Here is a 19,224-nt window from a genome sequence, read left to right as displayed (position 1 = left end):
TTGTGGATAAAAGACCTTACTTATTTTATTACTTAAATGCATTGCTTTACTCCCCCCCCCCCCCCGCCCCCCGCCCCCCCCATTTCTACTGGTAGCAAAAATGAGATGAATTGGTGGTCCCCAGACTAATTTGCCTTCTTAATTTTTCTGTGGAGGAGAGAATCTTTAAATCCTATCCCATCCATGCTAGATCTCAGTCTTAGGCAGTAGTTTAGGGGCTTAGACCCTATAACTAGAAACAAGCAATTTGCATTGCCTATCACTCCTGGCTGATGAAAAAACTGTATAGATGTCATCATCAGACCCAGGGCCTGGCCTGCAGGGAAAAGATTATTGCTAGAGAAGTGAAAACTGCTCACTCCTTCAGCTGCTCATCACCCATTCCTTTGATAAAACCACCCACCCGTCAGATATTCCCTGGGCATCTATAGAGAGTACCATGAGAACTGGGGTTTTGGCTTGCTCATTCCCCACAGAGTCTAGAATAATAAGAACAAGGTAGGTACTCAAAAAATATGTGGGGGTCAAAGACCTTATTCTTGAACTCATGACATTGGGCTCTCAGAGTGGGCAAAACTCTCATTTGTCTACTGCAATTTCAGAGATAAACATTACAACCTTATAAGAGCTTCCGCAAAGCTAAGCTCTATTTCCACAGTTACAGCTACAGCTTAATCCTATCCTAGTGTCCACTTGAGTGAAATAGGAATCAGTCCTACCTGCAAAGTCCCTAAGGCAAAAAAAATGAACATTACACTTTAAGACATAAGACTAATTTGTTTATTTGGTGTGTTCTGTAAGTGGAGAAGGGAAAATTTGGGGAAATAAATAAATAAATAATCAGACAAACAAGACTTGAGGGAAAAGAAGGAGCTGAGGGGGAGGAAGCGGAGTCTTTGCATAGTTCTAAACGAACAGGAGGTGGCAGCAGTAGGCAACGCGGGTTCTCAGCAGAAATGCAGCACTTGCAAAAACCAGGGACAGGAGGCTTTGAGAAAGGTCAGAAGGTGACTAACTATTTCTTTGTCATAGAGACCCGTGGTGTGGAACATCCGTCCTCTCTACTGGGGACGGATGTAGCGTCTCACAGGATCTGCCTGGGCATCCCGTACCCCGTCATGCCGGCCTGGGAGGCGCCCTTGTTGCTGCCCATCTGCAGGCCTATCACATTCTGTCCTTGGCGAAGCTGCTCCTCTGAAAATCCTCTCCGATTTTGCTGGGCTTTCCTGGGCAGAGGGAGGGAGATGGAATAATGTCATCCTGACGATTTTCAAAACCTTCCCAAGATAGGTAGTTAGACAGGCTTTGGTGGGGGCGGTCACCAGATAGAAGAGCAGGCCCTATCTTAGGCTACAGTCTGGCCATGAACTATGGCCCTACCCTGGACTATGACCCTACCCTGAGCTATGGTTCTATCCTAAGCTATAGTTTTACCCTGAGCTATGGCCCTACCCTGAGCGATGGTTCTACCACATGCAAGCCCTGCTGTAATGCATGAGCTCTTACTCCTTGGAAGCCCAGATGTTTTTCTAGAATTTCCAGCCAAGATCAGTAGCTGCCTCTCTGGGGACTTCACTCTTGGATAACTTTTCTGTCACCCTCTTTCTCACAGTTACTTCAAACCCTTATGAAAATTAAAACCAGCTCTTCTTACAAAGCATGTCATTAATCCCATTCCACCCTTCCCTGTAAAGGCCAACGGTTAAAGTTCCATTTTAGAGCTGAAGGACCTAGAAGTTATAAAGGGGAAATTTCTTACTCTAGACAAGAAGTCAGCAAACTTCAGTAAAGGGCCAGATAGTAACTAATTTTGGCTGTGGGGGCCATAGAGACCATGGCAGGTCATTAATAAAACTAGGACTGAAACCAGGATTTCAACTGGCCAATATTTAGGTGATTTTCAGACCAAGTTCTTTTAAAATAACACAGACTTGTACCTTTTTATAACTGTCAAAAAGAAGAAAAGGGGGTTAGGGAAATGAAGAGTCAGTTAACTGGTACAACATGTTCTTTTTTCTTCATCTCCCACTGAATTATTGGGTTGAGTTTCAGCTCCCTTACTACCCCCAACTCCTGAAAAAAACAAAACTCCATAGGAAAAGGCCCTTTACTGATGTGACTGTATAATTTATTATTCAATTCAGACCAGGCCACTTCTGAGAGTGCTATTAATAAATGCACCAGGACAACAAGTATTAACCACTGTCTCAGGCAAATAGGACATATTTTCCCTTCATTATGTAGATAGGTAGGTAGGTAGATAGATGATAGATAGATAGATAGATAGATAGATATGGAGAGAGAGAGAGATGAGAGAGAGAAGGAGAGAGAGAGAGAGAGAGAGAGAGAGAGAGAGAAAGATATTAGTTTGATTCAGGGCTACTTGGGTCATGATAAAACCAAGTTCAGACATCAAGCCACCTCTGAGAAAAGCAATTTAGTCCTGCTCAATCTCAGAAGGAACAGAACCTGGAAGCAATGGTAGCAAAGGCCTGGCCATTTCTGCCCGGGGGGATGATAGCCTGAACATCAGCATCTTCTCTTGCTCTGGGGGACTCAGTTGTGGGGCCAGGAGTGCTTGTCCCTAGGGACTTGGTGTTGAAATAGCCTCCGGGAACTACAAGGCTTCAGATGCTCCCTTTCATTCCAGTCAACCTCTGCTCCAGCAGGGCCGAGAAAGGCTTTTACCTGTGAAACCAGGATGGCTCTCCCCGGTAGCAGCCGTCATCCTTGGTGACTGCAACGCTGCCTAAAGCCATCAGGGTCCTCTGCACAGCTGCCATGTCCTTCCCTGGAAACCAACGAAGAGATTCAAGCCAAGCATGTGTCAGGGCCAAGGAATCTGGAAAGAGGGGGCTGGGCCTTCGGGAAGGGAGTTCTGATAAGGGGCTGCAGGCAATCACATTCAGGGGGCAGGGATAGCAAATACTTCTCAAAGTGGCCTGCAGACAAGCAGAGCCCAACCTCTCAGAAAGAAACAAACAAAAAAATCACCTGCTCATTCGGTTCTATATGATGCATGCCAGAGATGCCAGTTTCTAACCCGTTCAGAGTTGCTGTATGAATCAGACACTCCAAACACTTAGCAGCTCAGATCTAGGTATGTCCCCACTCTGAGCAGAGGCCCTGGCCTGGGTGGGTCCAGCTGGCTGTGGTGCGGAGAAGTCCTGTGGGCAGACTGGTGGTGGATTACGGAAGAGGATTTTCCTCAGGACGGGAAAGAAAAAAGGAGACTGGAAAGAAACTGGTTGGATGGATTAACTGCACCAAACCCCAGGTGGCTTCTCTCTTTCACTTTATCTGGGTTAAAAGGATCTAAAATCACCCATGTGCATCAAATTGAGTATTCACATGGCTGTTTGGGCTGGAGGCCTGGCAAATGAAGAAAAACAAATCAACACGGAAGCACTCAAGTGACACAGATGACAGACCCTTTATTTTGTGCTGCTTGAAGGAGTTAATGGAGACAATAAATAAGTGGTAGGCAGGCGTGCATGAGAGAGAGAGAGAGAGAGAGAGAGAGAGAGAGAGAGAGAGAGAGAGATGGGAGGTGAAGCACTGTTAGCTGAGATGGCCAGGGACCCCTAACCCACGGAGAAGGCAGTTAGACCCTCCAGGTCAGCCTGCTCCTCCCATCTTTCCTCCCTTTCTCCCTTCCAGTTGACTAACATGTCCTGGACTGAGAAAGATGCTGCTATGTGATTAGCCCTGCAATTTAGAACCAGATCCAAGGTCCATACGAACCAGTTTGGAATGCAAAAGCTAAAGGCACAGGGTTAGAAAGGAAGGCAGCATTCAGCCTGCTGGGGAGTGGGGGAAGTTGAAGGATAATGATTAAAAGGCTCCCTTCAGGCTGAGTGAGCCATCTGTGGGCTCTCCAGCCCAGCTGCTGCTGCGCAGTCACGGGAAATACAGGGTTCTGGGGGAAAGGCAGACGGGAAGTGAGAATGGAGTACAACTCTAATAAAATAAGCAATTAAGGCCTACAGAGGAAGTCCAGTTCAGGATGTTCATTTATTCAAAGATGAGAGAGACAGCAGATCCTCCTCTCCTCGCCTCTCTCCTCCGTCCCATTAACCAGGGGCAGTTTCCTGGATCCTGAGGCCTTGTGGGACTGGTTAATGGATACAGGGATAAAATGCTCTTAATGTAGAGTCCCCAAGACGCAAGGGACAGCTGGGATGGTGGAGAATGGAGAATCTGGGCAGCAGAGGGAAGGAAGAGAGCACAAGGAACACTGAGAATTGAGAAAGAGGAAACAGAGATGTGGTTATTAGCATGATTTTTCTCTTCTGCAGATGAAAAACGTTTCTGTAATTGTCACTGAATAGCAGGATACTTGGATATTAAAAAAAAAAATAGAACCTCAGTGATGCTGTTCTGAAGGACCACTCTGGGAAGAGAGAGGGAGAGGGTCTGTTGTTAAGTAGTGAGTCATTAAAAAGAACCTAGAGAAATGATAAGCACAGGGAGGCTTACGAAGGTTAGGGTGAATCACACATCTCCACTCTGTACAACGAGCGTACTAGGGATGTTTCCGGTGGTTGGTATGTCCAGGTTCTGGGAATCTGTGGAGCTTGACAGCCAGCAACTCAGCCACAGACACTCTCCTGGAGCCATGGGTGCAGAAGCAAGTTCTGTTAACCGTAGACCCAAGCCTCCTTCGTGTAGCTGGCTAAAGTATATACTACATGAACCCAGAAAGGATGGAGGGAACTAAGTTGGGGGTAAAAGGAAGATATCTAGAACTATAAAGACCACCCACCTTTATCCCAGAGAATGGAAAAGGAAGCAACTACACGATTGGGGCAAAAGAAGCTAGGGAAGGAGGCATTAGATAGGAACAACATAGAAAGGTTTTCCTTAAGAGAGTTTCTAAGACAAAAGATTTGATGTAAATTATAGGCCAAACACTTTACCATACGCGACATTGACCCCATAGAATTGGTGTTATTCCTCCCAATGTATTGATAGAAAAACGAATCTAGAGATATTAACTAACTTGATTCACCCACCAAGTAAACCAGGGCCTGGCTTTAGCTCTGGTTTCTGAAAATAAAGCATACAAACCATCCATTAAGCCACCTGACATGGGTCCCCATCAGAGGCGGCTGAGGCAGCTGCCTGGGTGACCAGGGATGAGCCGAAGGTCTGGCAGTGGCTGCTTCAGTGCCAGGCCAGAGCGAACGCACTGGGATGAGAAAACTGGCCACAGTTCTTGGACCCCACAAGACCAAAGGCACCAGCCGCGAATGGCGGTAAGTCCTGGAGTGTTTTTGTCTGAAATCATTTCTCCAGGTCTCAACTCAAATAAGATTGAAGCGAGAAAAGGCAATTCAAGTCTATTATTGTCCAGATTCTAAATAACGCCATGAACAGAAATCTGTGTCTGTAACTAGTTGGTGTCTAGCCTGTTTCTTGTCATGTGTGGTTCTGTTTCTGGTAGATGCTCCTGGGAAGATTTCCAGCACTCAGGCCGTACTTCCCTGACCAGCTCCGAAGCCCAGATCAAGGGCTATGGGTGGAAAGGGGCCTTGTGGAGGCTGATACCTGTCACTGGGATCAAACATTTGAATGTCTAAAGGAGTGGCGAGATGAAGCTGTATCTGTGAAGTGTGCCAGGTAGAAGGCAAGGAAAGCTAAACTGCTGTGTCACCGCCAAGTGCAACATCTGCTGAGAACACAGCCTGCTTCAGGGCAAGAGCTTCTTGGATGATTTATGGGACGGTGCAGGGGTCTCTTTAAAAATATGAATTTTGAGGTCATTCCCTGGGGAGACTGATTCGACAGGCCTAGAGTGGGGCTTAGCAGTTTGTATTTTTAATAAAATCCATGAGGCAAGTTTGAGGAACTCGGGTTTCATCTGGTGGCTCCCAAATGAGACTGATCATCAGAATTACCTGCGAATCTTAAAAATGCAGATTCTGGGACAATCTCCTGAGGCGATTCCGATGCAGCCAGGTTGGATAGGCAAGCTCCAGTTCTTTGGTTTTTAATTTCTTAAAAAATCAAAATGTCTGGCATGTGGTAAATACTATCCTATATAATAAAACCCTAATATGCAAATCAAGCAAACAGCAGAATGACCGGTGGAATGACAGGTCACTATGACGTGCACTGACCATAGAGGGAGCACCATTCAACCAGAAGCCAGGCTCACGGTTGGCAAGCGCAGCAGCGGTGGCAGGAGCCTCTCCTGCCTCTGCTGAAGGCAGGCTGTAAGGAGCGAAGGGTCCCGGACTGTGAGAGGGCACAGGCTGGGCTGAGGGGGACTCCCCCTCCCCAGTGCATGAATTTCATGCACCAGGCCTCTAGTAAGTAATATTTGTTAAGCAATAACTCCTTCCTTCAGAGATACCTTCTTCAAAGTCAAATAGTAAAGTCAATAATTAGAAGGGCTCTGCTCCAAGCTGTGAGCCAGCTCAGAGGCCTGGGAGCTTGGAATCTCCTTGCTCCCTGAAAGCTACCCCTAGATACTGTGGCAAGACCATTTGAAAACCACTACTCAAGGCTATTCTCCCAAGCGGGGGGCGGGGAAGAATAGTACCAACTAAGTGCTGGGAATTTTCTAGATGCTGGAGAGCAGAAATGAGACTGAATCCTAATGGTGATCTAAAAATGAGGCCTCTGCTCTGACCAGTGTGCTCAATGGATAGAGCACTGGCCCGAGCACCAAAGGGTCCCAGGTTCATTTCCCAGCCTTGGTCTCTCACATGGATGTTTCTCTTTCTTCCTCTCTCTCCGCTCCCCTCCCTCTCACTCTCTCTTTAAAAAAAAAATCATTGGGAAAAAACATTCTTGGGTGAGAATTAACAAAAATAAAAAGAAGAATGAGACCACTGGACAAAGAAGGGTACAGACACATGAAAGCAGAGTGGCCAAGTGTATACTAACAGCTCGGAGTTTTAATCAGGCTACCTCTAGCCCCCTATCACAGGGGAAGCTAATTAGAACTTGAAGTTGTGACCAAAGATGGTGGCCCAGTAGCTTCCCTGTCTCACCAACAAAACTTTTCTGAGTCTCAGATAGTGACTGCCACTTTCACTTGACACAAGAGTGCCCCCTGTTACTGCATCATCACAAAACAGTGTTTCTCTAAGTGTGGTTTTTCTTCTAGTCCAAACTACCAAATGGTAATCTCTGGGGATCGGGGCCGAGGTTCTGCATTATAAGGCCCCCCTGGCCCAACCTCAGGGATTCTTAATGCCCAAAAAGTTCGAGGTCCATTACCCTAAAGATACTAGAACAAAGATCTTTTTTATTACTTTCATGATAGCTTATGCATGTCTCTGAAAAGAAAAATATAAAGAGAACAGTAAAAAGAAAAAGAAATGGCCAGAGAAACGTCATGTTGGTAGAGAAAGTTGAGTTGGACATTCTACTTTCAATACTAAAACTCAATGTTATGGTCAAAATTCTGCTCCAAAGCTTCTTCCATATTACATCAGTTTTGACTCATCCTTTGCTACTCCTGGATTATTGACTTTTTTCATCTTTCTGGGACTTAGAGAGAAAGCAATCGGTGGAAGGAGTCATTTCTTATTTCCCTGAGTAGTAACTTAGGCATAGGCCCCAATTCTCCTTTCAAGGTGGAGGAAAGCTTGCTATAGTCAATGGAGAAACGTCAGAGGGGAGGCAGGGCTTGCACTGTGAATTTAATTAATTTTTGTTGCTTGTCTCCCTGGAGAAACTCTCTAGGGCAGTGGTTCCCAGACCAGCAGAAGCAGTCACCTGTGAATTGGTAAGAGATGCAAATTCCTAGGCCCTACCCCACACATAATAGTTCAGAAACTCTGGGGCTGGGCCCAGCAATCTGTTTTAACAAGATGATTCTGATGCATGCTGGAGTTTGAGAACCCCTGCTAGAGAAAACAACAGCCAAACACAATTGGGAGCAGCACTTGTAAAAAATGCTGTGAAGGCTGCTCGGATAGAAAAGGAGGCTTCAAGCAGGAGGCATCTGTGATGTCTCAAGTCACTACAGACACCTCACAGTATCCCAAAATATCTCTCAAATTGGGTGAAATGTCTCTTGGCTCTGCTGTTGAGGAATGACACATGCAGTGACACCTCCTCAGAGAATATATTTGGACTTTCCAGGCACTCCATCTCCGGATGTAAAACCCACCTCCCCCCTAACTGCCAGCCATCCAGGAGGGGGAATAGGGAGGCATGACAAACCCATGTGTCTGGTTCATCGTCAGTAAAATCACTGAGAAGAGTAATCAGATTTGACTGATCTTTGAGTCTTGCCTGCTCTGACATTCTAGAATTCTACATGTGTAATGTTCACCATATGGTTATGCAAAGGTTAGTCGTCAAGGGGCTCCGAGTAAGGGAAAGAAGCCAGCATTGTGCTAGGCATTTTACACATTTAATCGTTACAGGAACCCTCTGAGGAAGGCGCTAGACCTGTTTATAGAGAAGGGAACTGAGGCTCTGAGAAGCTAAGCAATTCAAACAAGGTCACACAACTAGGATGGAGTTAAAGGGTTTCAGCCCATCTACCTGGCTCCCAGAGTCATGCTCTTTCCACTGTGCTGACATCTTCTGGGTCTGAAATTGGGGAAAGACATCAAGAGGATAATGACCAGGCCCTAGCTGTTTTGGCTCAGTGGATAGAACATCGGCCTGTGGACTGAAGGGTCCTGTGTTCGATTCCGGTCAAGGGCACATCCCCGGGTTGCCGGCTCCATCGCCATTAGGGGGCGTGCAGGAGGCAGCCACTCAATGATTCTCTCTCATCATTGATGTTTCTCTCTCTCTCCCCCTCTCCCTTCCTCTTTAAAATCAATAAAAATATTTTTTTTAAAAAAGGAGGGTAATGGCCAGGAGGTGGGAAAAAGTGTAAAGCCCGCCCCTCCCTAATGAGGGCAAAGGTCATCCAGGTAACCCTACCAGCTTCTGTGTGAAGCTATTAATGGAATCCATTTGTTACAAGACAAAATTTGTGCCTGTCCAGCCTTGCTCCTGTGCTCTCATTTTGTATTAGTCTTAAAAAAAAAAAAAGGCCAGACCAATCACAACAGTAATTTTTACATTTATTATGCTCTGTTATTGCCAGGCACTATGCTAAGCACTGCTCACGCATTATCTCACTTACTCCCCATGTCAACCCTGTGAAATAGATATGATTATTCCCATTTACAGCTGAGGAAATAGAAGCTTAGAAAAGTTAATTGATACGAGATGGAGCAGAGCTTTGAACCACAGTCTAATTTCTGACTCACTGGACTACCTTCCAGGATAAGTGTTCTTTGGGTCTGTCTGACCAGCATACTCACTAACTCTCACATGTTCTCTCTCTTTTATAGACACACACACACACACACACACACACACACACTTTTCTTGCTCATCCCTTTCTCTCCTTCCCCCTTTCCCTCTGAAGATGCTGAAATCTAACCTCCAGTTCACTCTCCTCTGAGCACAGACAGCTGAGTCAGCCCCACCCCTGCCCTACCCCTACCCTTTCCAGTGGCCCTACCTGAAAGTCACCAACCAGGCACTCAGCTTCTCTCATTGAAGAGAGACTTGCCCAGTCCCCTCCCATGCTCTAAGTGCCCTTCTTCCTTCTGCATCACCAGCTCCCTCCCAGGGAACTTTACTAGTTTTGTCTATAACATCCCCGTGAATGGGTTGTTTTCTGGACCATTCAGCCCTGGGTTCCTTTTTGAAGTCCAGAACCTTTCATTCTGGTGTCCCCATTCCATTCCAAACATTTCACGTTGTATATAAAAGTGTTTTCAGGATAGTGGGTACATCTGGAGCCTCTGCCTGTCTAGATAACTGAAGCCTAAGTAGAAGGCATTTGGCAAGCCTGGACTCCAGGCTCTGTATGTCTGCAACATAACAGCACAGAGTCACTGGGCAGCTATGGGCAGGATGAGCTCTCCTTGGAGTGATGCCGGGCAGAGGGGAAGGGGAGCTGAGAGGTGTAGAGCATAACATGCATGTAGAGGAGGAAGAGAAGGACTCAGGCAAGGAAGGCTGGACCTGCAAGAGCCAGGGCCACGTGAGCAGAATCAGGAGTGAATGTGAGTAAACTGAAAACCACAGTCAGGGTGTAGAATAGCAGGGAAATGTGGCACTAAGCTAAGCAAATGGCTGGTCCAATAGCTCTGTATACAAACACGTACACGCTCATACACACATAGACACAATAACCGTGCCTCACAGCATCCCTCTAAGGCCTGCATATTCATCCCCAAACTCAAGAATAACAACCAGCTCTTACAGAAAGGACCCAGCCTCAGTTGCCCAGTCCATGTGCAATCTGTGGGCTCACTGCTGGGTTTTCTAGGGCCACTGCCCCTCCCCCTTTCTCTGCTCAAAGAGCAACCCACCTTCCCACCTCTTGCTCCATTGCATAGAAACCAGCTCTGGCCTGAGCTTTAGACAGTGATCTTGGGGGATGTCAAGTATCTCCTCTAAGGTTTAGAATGAGTCTCCCTGAAATTCAGTTCTCAGTTACCCCTCCATGGAGAGGGCCACCACACCCTGGGGGCTCTAGAGGCCATCTGGACACTCCTACACACTGCTTTCCTGTGGCCAGCTCTCCCTACCTCCTGCATGACCTTACCTGTAGCAGGCCAGCCACAGCACCTCGGGAGTGGGTTTCCTCCCTTAATTCCTTGAAAGCTCCATCCTTCTTCTGCCTGCGGTTGAGACCCCTCAGTGTCTGCCTTGTTTGCTTTTTCTAGGAGCATTAACCTGTCCTGGAGTCCACCTGTCCACTGCCCTATCTCATGCCTCTCAACCTCCCTCTTCCCTAAGAGGTATCTAACACACAGGGCTGGGGAGGTGGTGTAGATCAATACCTGCTCTCACTCCCCCATCACTGTCAGCACCTCCTGGGTGCAAAAGTTCATCTGTAGAGTCTTTGGAAAAGGGGGGAAGGTGAGCAAAGCATTCTCAGTAATGGCAAGTCAGAAAAGCACCCTAGGGAGACACACCTCTCACACACCTTCCAGGTTCTTCATCCTCCTACATTTCCTGTACTGGGTGGGGGGAGCTCATGGGGCCCCTTCCATTTACACAAACCCCCTAGTTAGTGCAGGGGCTCTAGCCTTTTGTCCCACACAGCTCTGACTCATCCTCCTCCTTTTCAGCCTCATCCATCATCATTATGATTCAACAGCTCACTCATAGATTAGGTGAAGGCAACAGCCTACTGGCCGAAGCGTGGCATGGCAGACTAGTTAAGGCCTTATTGTTTGGCATCAGAAAGATTGAGTTTGAGTCCTGAGCTCTGCTAATTACCAGCCAGCCAAATGATGAACACATGCAATCATGGGCAAGCTCCAGTTTTGTCATTTATGACATGGGCAAATTAATAACTTTTACTTCATAGAACTGTAGGAGAATTGATTGGCAGTATGTAGTAAAGTACTTGAACCTTGCCTAGTGCATGGGAAAAATATCAATAAGCAGTAGCTATCTTCATTAGCTGGGGAAACTCATCATAGTTTTGATCTAAAAAGAAAGTATCAAGTGTGGCATTCCACAGGGATCTGGAGGCATGTGCCCATGAAGTCAGTGGCCTGGCCTGAATGTCTGGATACCCAATTTTCCAAGTAGTGGCAAACACAAGGAAAACTGGTAGGCATCTTAGGATTTTAACTACTTGTCTGTGAGTGAAACAGGAAATGCCAGCTCTCTGTCTAACATAGAGGAGGGTGAGAGGATTAAGGAGGCAACAGTTTCTTTATAATTTGTTTAGAAGAATAATGTTCTGCTAGAAATATATTTCAACCATCATCTGACTGTCCCTTAAAATCTCATTGTCTATTGATCACAGGAAAGTTACCCCATTCTCACCGCCAGCAGAACCATTTGGTCGATGCCATGAGCATCCTATTGGTTGGGTCACTGATGACAGCCAGTGACAATGAGCAGGACAGAGCAGAGTCAACCTGGAAACCCTGCTGAGATTGGTCTGCATCTCCCTGTGCCCAGGCAGGTCTAGTGTGAACAGTTGCATGGATGGGCGTCTACATTTGGTCTCAGGGGGACACAGCACTATGACCATAGGTCCCAAATTCTCTGGCAGTGTCTCCACGCCCCTCATTTCCCCCAATAATGGTGGATTGTTATATGTCCCGAAATGTGATATGATTTTTATGCCTCTTAAGGTTTCTTAAGTCAATTCACAAATGTGAAAGAAGAAACCATTTATCAGACTCTCTGAGAGAATACATATCTGGAAGGTATAGTCACCAAGCTCCTAGTTTAATAAACGGTTGAGGTGCTATTTATTTCTGAGACTGAATGACAAAATTGCACCAGGTGGCTTTATCGGAGTCCCACTGCTGGTGAGTCAGAACACACCACCACCACCACCACACACACACACACACACACACACACACACACACTCACACACACCCCACTCTCTCCCAGTAGCTTTTTGTTCAGAAAGGGTATGATGTGGGAGGGATAGCAGGAGTGAATGGCACCCATATAACGATTTTAGCTTCCTCTCTGTTTATTCCTTAGTGTTTTGAGGTCCCTGCTGTGAAATGGGGTGTGCATTTCCTTCAAGGAGGGTACCCCTTTCAATGGAACATCATAAAGGGGAGGCTAACAACACCCCTGGGTGACAGCTGGTAACACACCCCCTCTTCACGCACACAAACACATTCACACACACACACACACACACAGGCACAGGGAAGAACACTGTGAGCAGATTTCACAAAGAGATGGGCAAGGGGAGGGGGAGGGGAGAACAATCCCCAAAGGCATAGGACTGTTTACCTTCCCATAAATCCACTGTTTGAAAAATGTCAGTGGTCCTGACGCCGTAGGTCTCTGCAGCTTTTAGGAACTGGGAGATCTGCTCCATCTGCTTAAAAGCCATCTTGGACTCTGAGATCTTGGCAATGGGCTCTTGTCCAGGTGGGTATAAACTGTTTATCAGCTTGCACAGGACCTGAAGGGGAAAAGGCATCAATTTTCCCTTCAATATTTACCCACCACTAATGCAAAGTGAACCCTGGCCCCCACCGGACACAGCTGAGAGGTTTGACACAGCCAAGTCTTGGGCCCCAGGCAGGCATGGGCTCTAGGCTGGGTGGCCAAGCTCCCATACCAAACCCCAAAGACCCAGGCAACCCCATCCCAGGGCTGCTGCTGACCTCAGCGAGCCCAGTAGCCCAGGAATCCTTCCATCCTTGCTCCTCCCTTCCTTTTTCCGGGTGAGGGTAAGAATGTTTACAGATAGGAAATGATGTGCAGGGACGAGGCCATGATTTCAATGCAGGGATGAGCTAGTGGTGGCGCCCAGGGTGGTCAGATGATAGCATCTAAGATTATTTCTGCTATCAAAAGGCAGATCCGAATCAGCCTTCAGTAACTCATCCCATATATGCTAATGATGTATACACAAACGGAACAGGGTACCCTCCTCCCAGGTACCTATCACCCAAGTGCTGGGCAGCCCAACAGAAGCCTGGGACAACAGTTATGTAACAACAGTCAGTCACACCCTGACGGGAAAAGATGGGCTTGTTTGAATCGGCAGAGCCTGCGGTCCCCGATTCCCCAAACACAGGAGCATCTGTTCAGAAAAGCAGTTATCAAATAAGCATTCCCTTCAGTTCCCTGAGAGCCCCTCCATTCACCAGACAGACATGGAGCACCCCAGGGGGGCATGGCTCTGGAAGGAAGGTGGTGAGTCTCCCCGCTCCTTTGTTTTACTATGTAACCAACTATTCCCCTGGGGAAGGGATGGCCCCAGATGAGCTGATGCACCAAAAAGGCTGGAGCGATCTCAAGGAAATATTTACCTCTATTCTCACTAGAGGAGCAAAAGGGCTTCGGATTTGCTAACAGCTCAGAAGGCAGCTGCTGTGTTGGATGGGTGGAGAATCCCCTGAGCTAGCTGGGGAAGAGGGCGGGGGGGGGGGGGGGGGGGGGTGCGCAGATCTTCCAACCCCGAGTAAAAGTCAAGGCATTTCCATGCCCTCCCAGGGGACCCCCAGCGGGCAGCAGCTGCTCCCCCCGCAGCCTCACCTGAAAAGAGAAGGAAGGCCCCGGAGGCTGCCCTGCCCACCGATCCCGCCGTCCTTACCGTCCCGTCCATCAACCACTGCTGAAAATGGGCCCTGCCGGGGGGCGGGTGCTCGATGTCCTCGGCGCACTGCAGGATGATCCAGTCCACCAGCTTGTTCTCCAGGTCCGCGTCGTACTTCTGCTCGATCTTCTCCTGCACCTCTCGGCTTAAGCCGTAGCTCGGGCCCCGGTTAGCCATCGCTGCAAAGAAGAGAGGACACGCGCGGCATCCACACAATAGCGCGGGGCTGGAGGTGGCCGGGCCGCCTGGCCCCGCGGCAGCACAGCGGGCAGAAAACCGGGCGTGGTTTAAATCAAGGAGCCAATGAAGCCACGGGGATTTCACCTACAAACAAGAAAGAAAAGCGCAGCCACGCGCCAGCGACTCTAGAATAAAGCCCCTGCGGGTCCGGGGGGAGGGGGGCGCTGGAACCCGCCTCTCGGTCCCGCCTATCAGCCCGAGGAGATGATGCGCGGGGACTCACATTCACAGGCAGCAAGGGAGCTGGGTGGTCGTTTCTCACTCCTTCCAGTAGCACTTTGCAGGGGCAGGGACCCTGAGATGGGATGGAGCAGGTGATTAACAGGCAGAGAGGACGGCCGCCTTGACAGTCAGCTGCCTGTGCTGCATGGCTTTTGCTAGAATGGTGCACTGATTCGATTTTCTCCAGGCTGAGGGAGGTCACCCAAGGGCCGTTGCTAAGAGCCCTCCAAAAAGCCAGCCCTCTCCTGTTGTCAGTCAAGCCCGCCGCCTCCCTCCCGCTGAGAGCTTCTTTCTCAGCTGCAGGATTCTTGCCCCTCCTCTGGGGGACGCGGCCCCTCGGATCCCAGGCCAGCGCACAGCTGCACAGGGGATGGGGCCTGGGAGAGGGTCCATGCAGTCAGCTGTCCATCTGTCAGGGGTTGCCAAGCCACTCCCCCCTGCCTGAGGGAACAGTTGTCTGGCAGGATGGGACAGGAGGGGCTGAGAGCTGCAGCCATTAACTGGCTCTGTTGCCAGCCCGATTTCATCCAGAAACTTCCATCCTGTGGGAAACTGTTGTGCCTCAGGTTGACTTATTCAAGGACTGCAGCTTTTTAATGCTGTTTTTACTAGAAAGACACCGAGAGCATGTTTTATAAATTAAAAAGAGCTCAATCTGCTAAGAACTCTTGGAATAAAAGATTTGGATAGGGTGTAAAGATTTTATTTTCATTAAGGAACAGTAGAGGACAACTAATGTATTATCAGTGGTAACTATGTTTGCAAACAAGATAGACTTCAGAAGAAATCATCAGACTTATGTTGACTTGAAATTTTTTTTTATAACTGTTAAAGGGTTTGGCAGTTTATCTTCCTAGTCTGGGAGTAAAGATTAAGTCTTACTGGTTTTGTCTAAGTCTCTGGGTACTTATCGTGAGAGAAACAGCCAAAAATTGTTCTCTGGTTCATTCAACAAATAGTTTTTGAGCACTTCACTGTTTCAAATACTGTGCTTGAGAGGAATAGAGTATAATTCTTGCCTCAGGAACGATTGATCATTTGACTCAGGCACATTAGTTAAAGCAATTCTAGTACATGGGGTGGTGATCTTTGTTTCTGTGGGAAATTGATTCGAAGCTGTGCAGGAAATGACTCCTCAAATAATACATGTATTGCAAAAAAAATAAACTGCTGGCTGGAGCCTGGACTAGTGAAAATTTAATTACTTAGTGCATAAGTGGTGGGTGTGCCTGAGAAAAGACTTAGTGGTCAGTAGTTGAAGGCTCAGGGAAGAGAATTCTGAAAAACTAAGAGTTGTGGGAGATTCAGGAGTTTTGAGGAGAGCAGCCAGTTTAAAAAACAGCATGAGAAGGGCTGACTGAATAATGAAGGTCTTGATGCTGCATGGAATCCTCAGTTGGAGAAGTTCTACAGACAACAGAGACTTCAAGCTTAGGGAAAGGGAGAGAAAACTGTCAGCAGAATTTTGAACGTCACTGAGTTGCATCATGGGTGGCAGCAATAAGGGCAATTGCAACCTCAGACTAAGGAAAGGGAGGCCCAGGGAGAAGGTATGTCACTTTCTCTGCATCTGGAATTACTTTAAGGAAGATGTTGATTTGTTAATAAAGATAGAAACAATTCTGAAAGAGGTGCATTTGCCCCCATTTTATATTTTTTCAGGCTATGCTTTGCAGATCTTTTATACCTGAAGTTTTCTTCCCATTGTATCAAAATAACTGGGTGCTTTAAGTGAATGCTTGAGCTCAAGGTTCTGGAGAGGATACGGTGCCAGCAAGGTATAGGTTAGATGTGTCCAGAAATTCACAGGAAGTTATTACAGAAAAGAAGCTTGATTCCCTGGAGGAGTGACAGTGAAAATTGGTTCAACCCTGTATTTACTGAGTGCCTACTAGTATAGTTAATTTTTCAACATAGTTTTTAGGGCCCATGTATTGAGATTTAAAAAAATGAATGAGGCATGGCAACATGGTTTAGTAGCCAAGCTAAACTTGTAAACAATATGTGCCAGCCAGGTATCATGCTAAAACTATACACAAGATACAAAGGTACAATTATACCTAGAGGAAGAGGGTAGGGAATTATGGAAAAGGTTTATAAGTGAAATGACTTTAAGTCTTAAAAGATGAGTATGTGTTTGCCCGATGAATGGGGCAAGGTATTTGCTAGGTGGATGGGTGAAGGCAAGGGGGAAATGTTAGTGGCAAAAGCAGCTTAGTTAAGGTGAAAATGTTCTAATATCCACAAAGCAAAGGGTTAAAGGGAAGAGACACACAGTAAGAAAAATTAGTCTGGCATGTCAGGCAGGCACCAGATCATGCAATAGTGTGGTTGCAAATGCCCATGGTTAAATTTCTAGGAATTGTGAGGGCCAATGTTTAAATTCAGCCATTACAAACAATTAAATTATATAAACTTACACTTAAATAAATTATATTACAAACCAAAGTCAAATACTCAAAACAGATCACAAAGTTATTTTGCTATGTTTTAATATTACCTTTGTTTTTGAGGATATTTATATTTATTGTCTCTATATAGTTGTCCATGAAAGAATGTTCAGCCTAAGAAAAAGTCTTATAAGAGTTTAGTTGAGCCAAACTGATGACAATGACCAGGAAGCAAAATCTCAACAGACTGAGAAAAACGCTCTGGAGAATGGCAGTTTTACAGCTTATTTTATACATTAGTGGACGGATTCGTGCACGTTGAAAGAAAATTAATTAGAACATTTTAATATCGCTATTCGCCCTTTCTCTATAATAGAAGTGTCAACCAAATTCATGATCGACAATGACAGATTGAAACACATCTGTGCGATTTGCACCAGCAAGAACTTTATATGTATTGTGGATGCACAAGTCAACTTAGCCATATATATATATATATTAGAGGCCTGGTGCACAAAAATTTGTGCATTCAGGGGGGTCCCTCAGCCTGGCCTATGCCCTCTTGCAGTTTGGGACCTCTCATAGGATGTCCACCTGCTGGCTTAGGCCTGCTCCCTGGGGGATCGGGCCCAAGCTGGCAGTCAGACATCCCTCTGGCAGCCCAGCAGCCCTCGGGGGATGTCCACTTGCCAGCAGGGAGCAGGCCTAAGCTGCAGTCGGACATACTTAGCACTGATGAGGAGGCGGGAGAGGCTCCCACCACCACCGCTGTACTGGCAGTCGTCAGCCTGGCTTGTGGCTGAGCAGAGCTCCCCATGTGGGAGCGTACTGACCACCAGGGGGCAGCTCCTGCATTGAGCATCTGCCCCCTGGTGGTCATGTGTGTCATAGTGACCAGTCATTCCCAGTCGTTCTGCTGTTAGGGTCAGTTTGTATATTACCCTTTTATTATAGATGATAGAGGCCTGGTGCACAGTTGGGGGCCGGCTGATTTGCCCTGAAGGGTGTCCCAGGTCAGGGTGGGGGTCCCCACTGGGGTGCCTGGCCAGCCTGGGTGAGGGGCTGATGGGGGTTTGCAGGCTGGTCACACCCCTTTCAGGGTGGAGGTCCCCACTGGGGTGCCTGGCCAGCCTGGGTGAGGGGCTGATGGCAGTTTGCAGGCTGGTCAAGCCCCCCTCCCCAGTGGGGACCCTCACCCCATGGAGGTTTGGTCAGTCTGGGTGAGGGGGTGATGGCTGTTTTCAGGCTGGCCTCACCCCCTTTAGGATGGGGGGTCCCCACTGGGGTGCCTGGCCAGTCTGGGTGAGGGGCTGAGGGCTGTTTTCAGGCTGGCCAAGCCCCCCGGCAACGGAAGCTCCCAGCCTCTCCTTTTTTTTTTTCTTTTTTTATTCTGGGATTTATTTACCTTCTATAATTGAAACTTTGTAGCCTTGAGAGGAGCTCAGAGCCAGCCAGGGCGGGCAGAGGAAAGCCTCCTGCTCACTCCAGCTCCGTGGCCTCGGCAGGCTGGGAAGCTTGGCTTCCTCCATCATTGGGGCAACCAAGCCTTATGCTTGCTCCAGCTCCGTGGCTGCTGGCCGCCATCTTGGTTGGGTTAATTTTCATATAGTTGCTCTGATTGGCTGGTGGGCATGGTTTAAGGCATAGCAAAGGTACAGTCAATTTGCATGTTTGTCTTTTATTAGTGTAGATATGAAGTGAAGCACCCCAACTTCTCTTTCAGGTAATTGTCAGCAACACAGCAGTAAATATCAACACAAAGCAGATTATTATTGTAGGTCACACAGGGAGAACAAAGGTAAAATATTTAACTGCAGCAGTGTTGGACTATATTCTGCACAGTGAGAAAACCTGAAGTCATTTTCAAGTTCCACCATTTCTTACTTCTTTTCAGTTGGATCAAGTTTCTAAGCTTTCTAAATCTCTGTTTTCTGGCTAATGAAAAGAAAATAGGATTCCACCGAGTCTCCTATCTACCTACCAGGACTTCTGCGAGGATCAAATGAGGCATGGGAAAACACTTCACAGACATTTGGTTAGTGTGAAATGTTTCCACCTGGCTATGAAGCAAGTTGTGTTCCTGGGCTGAAGAAACTGCAAGGAGGCTAGTCGCTAGGGAGAGGAAGCTGGGTGTTGCTACGTGATGTCATTACCCGGACAGACACTTAGCATATTAGCCTTTTATATATATAGATTTCCAGTGCACATCATATGTACTGGCTATCGGTCAGATGGTCACACGGATGTATGTCAGTCACTTAGCCTTTTATATATATAGATTAGCATCCAGGGAGG

At 47.3% G+C, this 19,224-nt stretch overlaps 1 protein-coding gene across 1 annotated transcript; it reads right to left on the bottom strand.

The window, feature by feature from the left end:
* Positions 1-766: 766 nt before the first annotated feature.
* TAGLN3 (transgelin 3) lies at positions 767-14,487 on the bottom strand. The gene is made up of 4 exons (XM_070403546.1): positions 14,075-14,487; positions 12,760-12,934; positions 2,689-2,791; positions 767-1,226 (listed from the first exon to the last, which is right to left on the bottom strand). The coding sequence occupies exons 1-4, from the start codon at positions 14,252-14,254 to the stop codon at positions 1,085-1,087; spliced, it is 600 nt and encodes a 199-aa protein (XP_070259647.1). The 5' UTR covers positions 14,255-14,487; the 3' UTR covers positions 767-1,084.
* Positions 14,488-19,224: the final 4,737 nt, after the last annotated feature.

Source organism: Myotis yumanensis, unplaced genomic scaffold (genome assembly GCF_028538775.1).
Source record: "Myotis yumanensis isolate MYYU_CA2020_CCGP unplaced genomic scaffold, mMyoYum1.0.hap1 SCAF_2, whole genome shotgun sequence".
Lineage (NCBI taxonomy): Eukaryota > Metazoa > Chordata > Mammalia > Chiroptera > Vespertilionidae > Myotis > Myotis yumanensis.
Note: the sequence above shows the minus strand (reverse complement) of the source record. Positions and strands in the feature narration are given on the sequence as shown.